This window comes from Chiloscyllium plagiosum, chromosome 10, assembly GCF_004010195.1.
Source record: "Chiloscyllium plagiosum isolate BGI_BamShark_2017 chromosome 10, ASM401019v2, whole genome shotgun sequence".
NCBI lineage: Eukaryota > Metazoa > Chordata > Chondrichthyes > Orectolobiformes > Hemiscylliidae > Chiloscyllium > Chiloscyllium plagiosum.
Genome location: NC_057719.1, coordinates 43,157,683 through 43,166,343, shown reverse-complemented (window position 1 = coordinate 43,166,343; position 8,661 = coordinate 43,157,683). Strand labels below are relative to the sequence as shown.

The 8,661-nt window shown below is 40.1% G+C and overlaps 1 protein-coding gene across 2 annotated transcripts in view; it reads left to right on the top strand.

Moving 5' to 3' along the window:
• Nucleotides 1-7,392, top strand: part of LOC122553578 (SERTA domain-containing protein 2-like) — a 56,124-nt gene extending 48,732 nt beyond the window's left edge. For both annotated transcript variants that reach the window (XM_043697596.1, XM_043697598.1), the window contains exon 2: nucleotides 5,785-7,392. In XM_043697596.1, the coding sequence (XP_043553531.1) occupies nucleotides 5,789-6,631 (843 nt within the window). In that variant the 5' untranslated portion in view covers nucleotides 5,785-5,788 and the 3' untranslated portion in view covers nucleotides 6,632-7,392. The remainder of the gene's footprint in view (nucleotides 1-5,784) is intronic.
• Nucleotides 7,393-8,661: the final 1,269 nt, after the last annotated feature.

The following is an 8,661-nucleotide window of genomic DNA, read 5'->3' as shown; positions in this document are numbered from 1 at the left end:
ATTTGGTTTATGCGGAGGTTGGTAGGGTGGAAGGTGAGGAGCAGGGGGGTTCTGTCCTTGTTGCGGTTGGAGGGGTTGAGTCTGAGGGCGGAATTGCGGGATGTGGATGAGATGCGTTGGAGGGCATCTTTAACCACGTGGGAAGGGAAATTGCGGTCTCTAAAGAAGGAGGCCATCTGGTGTGTTCTATGGTGGAACCGCTCCTTCTGGGAGCAGATACGGCGGAGGCGGAGGAATTGGGAATACGGGATGGCATTTTTGCAAGAGGTAGGGTGGGAAGAGCTGTAATCCAGGTAGCTGTGGGAGTCGGTGGGTTTTTACCTCGTTGTCCTGAATGATGTCAAGCTTCTTGAATGTTGTTGGAGTGGCACGCATCCAAGCAAGCTTTGTTTCACTCCTAACTTGTGCCTTGCAGCTAGTGAACAGGGAGTCAGGAGGTGAGTTACGCACTGTGGTACTCCTAGCCCTTGTAGCCACTGTATTTATATGGCGAGTACAGTTCAATTTCAGGTCAATGGCAATCCCCAGGATGTTGCTGGTAGGGGATTCAGTGGTGGTGGCGCCATTGAATTTCAAGGGGCAGTGGTTACATTGTGTCCTATTGGAGATAGTCAGTCATTGTTTGACGTTTGTGCAGTGTGAATGTCAGCCCAAACCTGGATATTGTTCAGGTCTTGTTGCATTTGAATATGGTCTGCTTCAGTATCTGAGGTGTTGTGAATGGTACTGTACATTGATCAATCCTCAGTGATCATTCACACTTCTGACCTTCTGATGGAGGGAAGGTCATTGATGAAGTAACTGAAGATGGTTGGGCCTAGGACACTATCCTGAGAAACTCCTGCAGAGATGTCCTGAAGCTGAGATGACTGACCTTCAATCATCACAACTGTCTTCCTATGTGCCAAGTATGATTCCAACCAGCAGAGAGTTTGCCCCTGATACCCATTGATTCCAATTTTGATAGGGCTCCTTGATGCCTCAGTTGGTCATATGCAGCCTTCATGTCCAGGGCTGTCACTCTCACGTCACCTCTGGACTTCAGCTTTTTTTGTCCATGTTTGAACCAAGGCTATAATGAGGTCAGGACCTGAGTGGCCCTGGCGGAACCCAGAGTGTCACTGAGCAGGTTATTGCTAAGCAGGTGCTGCTCGATAGCATTTTTGATAACACCATCCATTATTTTACTGATGATAAATAGACTGATGGGAGAATAATTAGTTGGACTGACTTCTTCCTGCTTTTTGTCTACAGGATATATCTGGTCAATTTTCTACATTGTCAGGGAAGTGCCAGTGTTATAACTGTATTGGAATTGCTTGGCTAGGGATGCAGCAAGTGCTGGAGCATATGTACTATGGCCAGACTGTTGTCAGGGCCCAAAGCCTTTGCAGTATCCAGTGCCTCCAACTGTTTCTTGATATCATGTGGAATTAATCCAATTGGCTTAAGTCTGTCATCAATGATGATGGGGACCACTGGAGGAGGCTGAGATAGATCATATACTTGACACTTCAAGCTGAAGATTGCTGCGAATGCTTCAGCCTTATCTTTAGTGCTGGGCTCTTCCATCATTGAGAATGGGGATATTTGTGGGACCTCCGCTTCAAATGAGTTGTTTAATTCACGATTGGATGTGGCAGGACTGCAGACTTTAGATCTTAGCTGTTTGGTTGTGAGATCACTTAATTGTGTCTATAACTTCCTGCTTATGTTGGATGGTGCACATGTAGTCCTGTCTGGTAGCTTCACCAGAATGATACCTCATTTTTAAGTATGTCTGGTGCTGCCCATGGCATGCTCTCCTGCACTCTCCAGTGACAGTCTTGTTGATGTCAAGATGGTTTGTCTATATTCTGATATTAGATTTTGTTATTGATTGGGACAATTTGTTTATACACTAAACATTATGGTAATATAGTGGTTATTTACTGGACTAGCAATACAGAGGTCTGGGCTAAAGAACCAGAAGGATGAGTTTGAATCCTATGGTGGCAGCAAAGGAGTTTAAATCCAATTAATTAAATCTAAAATACAAAAAAAAATGTCAGTAATGGTGACCTTTGAAGTCCTGGATTGTTTTGCAAATTTTTATCTTTCACTGGAATTTGAGTGTCCTTAGCCTGGTGTACACGCTGAATACAAACATACAAATTAGGAGCAGAAACGGACCCATCACCACCCTGAGCCTGCTCTGCATTCAGCATGATTCTGGTTGATCTCTCGGTTTTAAATTCTGCATTGCCATCTACACCTGATAACCTTCGAGTCCCTGGGCCTAACAAGAATTTATCCACTTCTGCCTTAAAAATGTATATAACGATCTCACCTCCACTGCCTTTTGGGGCAGAGCTTTCCCAACGTGCACAGCTATCAGAGAAGGATAAACACTCTCTTCCACGCTATCAACCCTTTGATTTTAAAAACTGTGGAATGACCCACAAGAGACACTATTCTTTCTCTGGCCATCTTATCAAATCTATTCAGGATCATGTACACCTCAATTAAGTCACCTGTAATTCTTCTAAATTCCACTTGAACCAAGCCCAGCTTGGCCAGCCAATATAAGACAATGGGCAAGCAATCACTCAGTTGAATTTGACGGCAATTAGGGACAATAATATGTTCACCATGTCAATGCTGGCTACATTTCATAAATTAATTTACAGGAGATTCATCAGGATGTTAGCTGGGGTTACTTTAGCTATAGGTTAGCTACGAAAAGAGGTTGGATAAACGTGGACAGTTTTTTTTTCAGAGCAGACCAGGCTGAGAGGAGGTCTCTTTGAGATGTATAAGATTGAGTGGCATGGACAGGGTGGAGAAGAACCAGCTATTCCCCTCAGTTGACCCCTCAGCATCAGTGACAAGGAGGCATAATTTTAAGCTGAAAGACAGGAGGTTGAGAGGGGATTTGTGTTTTTTTTTAAATATAGGGTCGTAGGAATCTGGAATGCACTGCCTCGGAGGGTAGTTGAGACAGGAAGCCTCATAAACTTTAAAAAAGAATTTGGATGAGCACTTGAATTGTCAATACATTCGAGTGCTGGAAAGTGGGGCTAGTGTAGATTTCATTGGTGCAGATGGCTGAAAGGCCTCTTCTGAACTGTATGATTTCAGGGGCAACCGGCAATCCCCGCATCCTATGAGTGAATTTAAAAAAAAGTTATGTCATCCTATGAGCTATCGAAACAAATCCTACACTTAATCTGCTGGGTTTATTTAATTTCAAGCAGCATAGATTTAGGGACAACTTGTGAGAGGCCTGTAATATTCTGAAAAGTTTATCATAGCATATCTATTAATAGATTTGGAAAAAGTTTAATCCCACAAAATGGGTGGGTTTTGGTTGGATGACAGAGTTATTGGAGCATGAGAAATCTGTTTCCTGAACTCAATTTGGCTTCAACCCAGCCATTTCCAGGTTTCTGGTGCTAAAAGGAGGGTGCACCCATTGCAAGTAGATTCATTTATTCTTAAAGATGACAGTGAGTCTGTGTAATATTGAGAATATGAGATCCATAATCATTGCACTTTTGGAACTTGACTGCTGCTGAGTGGGTTACCTGAATATCAGTGCCTCAGCTTTGACAAAAGAATAGAATAGACTTGTGGAATCCAGGAGGTGACAGCCTTTATACCTACCTCCTAAATCCAGGTGCCTGCCTCTGTGATTGGGCACCACTCTCAACCCTAAACTCAAATGAGGTATCTGACCTACATCTTCAGGGATTCTGTCTCCCACCCTCAGCTGGGGCCACTGGATCGACTTGATCCCATTTTCACAATCTTGCATGACGGACAAAGCCATTCTTTCCTGACTGATCTGCTCCATGTCAGCCATGTACTTAAAACTTTCATCCCGTTATTTCCAGTTTAACAGATTGAATAGGACTAGGCAACAAGAGTTGCAATCTCATGAAGTAGAAGTAGATTGGATATTAATGAGTTCCTCTTCTACCAGACAGTAGTGAGCCTCTGGAACGCACTATTGTCTGGTGTTGTTGCTGACTGTTTGTTTGTACACCTTCAAGAGGGAGATGGCCCAACTCTTGGCTGGAACAATGATCACATCAGTCATATGGTAGTTAAGTAACTTTGTTTTTTTTAAATCAACCTATCATTGCACACTGCTGGACAGGTGGGACTTAAAGTGGGACTTGAAGTCTGGCCCAAGGCAGGGGTACTACCACAAGACCTTTCTTTACTCTGGTGTTATCTGTTGTCTCTACCAGGGCATTTTGTGTGGTGGGATGGGGACTAGATCATAGAATCCCTACAGTGTGGAAACAGGCCATTTGGCCCAACAAGTCCACACCGACCCTCCGAACAGTATCTCACCAGACCCATTCTCCTACATTTACCCCTAACTAATGCACCAGCCTGCACCTCCCTAAATACTATGGGCAATTTAGCTTAGCCAATCCATCTAAACTGTACGTCTTTGGAACCAGAGCACCCAGAGGAAACCCATGCAGACACTGAGAGAATGTGCAAACTCCACACAGACAGTTACCCGAAGCTGGAATTGAACCTGGGTCCCTGGCATTGTGAGGCAGCAGTACTAACCACTGAGCCACCATGTCACAGTGGTATGTTGATCTTCACCTTGTCATCAATTTTGAATGTTGGTAACTTGCTGCTAGTGCTAAACTGTGAGAGCTGTTAGCAAACTCAGGTGCAGATTATACATTCCTACATTTCTTATGATAAATTCATTTCAAATAAATGCAAATGGTACTTTCTGGATCATGCTGCTACTGTACTATGGTAAACACTTATAAAGTTCTCATGGCAAAAACTTAAACATGAATAATGGCAAGGTAACATTATATAAGTCACTGCTAACTTCTACAATGTTCTGATGATTATAACCAGAAGGTTATTGCATGTGACAGCAGGAAAATACCTTGATGTAGCAAAAACTAGTCTACTAGCTTTCTTTGGGTTTGAATGTCTCTTACAGCCACTAAATAGGCTCAGTGAAGGATCTTTCAAGAGAGTACAAGAAAATCAGTTAACATGAATTAGGTCTTTCACAATATTAGTGGGAAAGAGTAGATTAGCGGTTTTCAAACTGAACTCTCTCTTGCTCTTAAAGGATCTGCAAGGTCATCAAATTTCAGCTGTGTGATCACATTTCTACATCTTCTGATGTTCTAGCATGTTATTTTTGTTGTTGTTTACTAATCAAAACACTGATATCCTTTTGAAGAAGGTGACAGTTGATAGTTAGGATATGGATTCCCAGAAATGATTTCTGTGAATAGAAGGGTTTGTAACCCCCTGGATTTAGTGGCTCAGAATCTGGAAAATTATAGACTGAATTCAAAAAAGGGTATTAATTTTGAGTTGTACTATTCCAATGTGCTTTGCAATTTGGGATACATATCAATTAGTTTCAGTTGTCAGAAACATTTATGAACTGCAGTTGTGTCCCTTACTCACTTGTTGGGAGACGCTTATTGATGGGAGCACAAATCTGTAAAGTTTTCTTTAGTGCTTCCATGGCAGAGAAAGTTAGTTATTCTCTTAAATCTAATAGAAAATGCTGGAAATACTCTGAGGTCAGGCAGAATCTGTCAATAAAGAAACCGAGGTAATGTTTCAGATTTGTGACCTGAAAATTGTCTTAAATATTAATAAACAAGAATGCTGTGAATTCAAATATTAGTTTACTGTGCACTATTTTATAATTTCAGGTACCTAAACAACAGGATAGCTACACACTCATTTATATTATGTGTTGGAATAGATACTCAACTTTTTTCTTCTATGTTCTAGATTCATGTTGGCTAAAGGACTGAAGCGCAAGCTTAGTGATTACGAAGAAAATATGGCTGGTGTTCCTGGTGCCTTTGATTCTAACCCAGGGCTGCCCTACACTTTGCAGAGACAGTTGGTACTTAATATGTGCCTTATCAAATTGCAAAGCTGTCGGATGCTGGTGGAACCAAACTTGCACCGTTCTGTCCTTATCGCAAATACTGTTCGGCAGATCCAGGAGGAAATGAGGCAAGAAAGCAGTCAAGAAGGATCTAATATCTGCAGTGGAACAAGCCCAGTTCCAGACTCATATACAGCATCTCAGGCCAGTATTGAATTAACTGGAACACCATCAACCATTCAAAACAGTTCTCTGGATTTGAATATTTCTTCAGATTTTTCAGAAAATCAGATTGAGAACTCTCTAGTAGTTGTTTCAGATGATGACATGTCATCCGCCATTTCATCAATCCTTAAAGATTTGGATTTCATGGAGGATATTAGCCCATCTCCTTGTCCTGCACCTGCAGGTGAAGATGACCCAAATTCAGACATTTCTTTGGCAGACAGACCACAAGAAACTAGGCCTGCAGAAACTGTGTTTGGCTCTTTTGAAATCACAAATTCAACGAGTTACCTAACAGATCTTGCTTTTGATGACATATTTGAAGACATTGACACGTCCATGTATGACTCAGATCTGTGCTTACTTCCATTAACACCTGCTAGAACACCACCAGCTAGCGTGGATGATGTTTCAAAACCCTTTCAGTTATGCAACTCTGCGTCAGTGAACACCATTCAGATCTGCAGAGTAGATTTGAGTGACCTGGACCATATCATGGAAATTCTTGTAGGATCCTAATTCATCACTGGGGTGTTGCAGAATTTTGTGTGCTTGTCTTCCGAATTAATTATAACAACTATAGCTGTACCATTAGAGATGGAAACAGCCAGTATAATAGCTAGCTGTGTTCATTGGAGGGTTTAAGTAATTTTCAACTTTTTAAATATTTTAAGAAGTTGGAAACAAAATGCTACAGCAAGAACTCTGGTACTTAGCATGTGAATTATGGCAGAAGAACTGTTGGCTAGTAATGATAACTTCTGGTTTGCTATGCACAAATGTGCCCTTAACCACTTGGGTTATTTTTTTAATGGGATAAGATTGTTTTTAAGAAATGAATGAACTGCTGAAACATGTTGAACATTAACTTAATCAACTAAACCTTTAATAGAGACTGAATAGTATTTTGTGTTTCTGTACATCTTTTTAATAGTTATGGTTTTCAGCATTTATATCTGCAGTGTGAGAGGAACTAATTATCTGAAGGACATTGTTAGCAGGTTTATTCTATTGACTAAAGCACACAGTATGTTTTATTTCCTTACAGATGTTTTATATGGTATTCTTGAACCAACAAAGACACCTTTATCAAAGGTTACAAAAATGTTTTATATGACATTTAAACTATTTATTTTTTTAGAATTTTATACTCTAAATCTCTATGTTTGATGTTTGTCTTATTTGGTTTTTAGTTCCAGTCTGGCAGGCTTTGCTGTTGGATTTGACTTACACTACCTCTCCTAAGATCTAACAATAAAGCTTTGGTTTTTTAAAAAAAATGCTGTACATGAACGAATGCAGCTTCTGTTTTTCTTAATTTAAAAAAATGTTTATGTAGGGAGTAGAATCTAATGTATCCAGAGCAAAGTCAAGCTGTTGAGATAGAGTTAAATATTTATGACCTAGACTAGTTTTCTTCTAATTCTGTTTATACTCTTCAATTATCTGAAAACATGTTAACTCAGTATTAGGACTTGTTTGATTTTGGGGTCTTATTTTGAGATAAGTATTTATGTTAAAACTGTTCACAATCAGGAACTGGGTACTTTATCAGCTGTGTTAGGAGATTTCTTGTTTAGTTATCTTTAGATATTCTGACATCTGACCTGTAAACAAGGAAATATATAGAAATATAAAGGTGATATAGTTTAAAAAAAAATTCATTCACTGGATGTGTGTGTTGCTGGCTAGACCAACATTTATTGCCCTTTCCTAATTACACAGAGGGTGGTTTAAGAGTCAACCGCATTGCTGTGGGTCTGGAGTCCCATGTAGGCCAGAACAGTTTTCCCTCCTTCAAGGACATTAGGGAAGGAAAGGCTTACATGTGTCTCCAGACCCACAGCAGTGCAGTTGATACTTAATTAGGGATGGGCAATAAATACTGGCCTAGCTAGCAATGGCTTCATCCCGTGAATGAATTTTTAAAAATTGTCTTTTTATTTCAAACATTTCCTGTAAAAACTATTCTAAGGTATTGAAAGACTACTACAAGGAAATGCATATGAAGGTAGGAATAGAAAATTCATATGAAAGCTGCACAAGAATACAATTTAGCACACAGTGGTAATTCTAATGATTGGATGAACCACATTTTGCAAATTGTACACTGATTCAGACAATGCAATGCAATATGAAGACAATACTATCACAATATTATTGAATGGTGAGATAAAGACTTTTAATGTTAATATTTTATCTTCCTTGGTTAAAGTAACGTTTCTTTATGCTTTCTGAATTACCAACATGAACAAATAATTTCGTGAATGGCTTTACTGTTAAAATCTGGAACAAATACAACTGAGGAGAGAAATAGTGTTTAATGATTGTATGAAAACAAAATTGAATTATACTAAGAGATTGTCTGAATGTGCCTCCATTGGCATCAATGTTGACTGTTTCCTCCATTGTTGAAATATGTGGTGCTGGAAAAACACAGCAGGCCAGGCAGCATCCGAGGAGCAAGAGAATCGACGTTTCGGGCATAAGCCTGTTTCCTCCATTGTATTGATACGTTGTGTTTAGAAGTGAAGGAGGCAATATGGAGG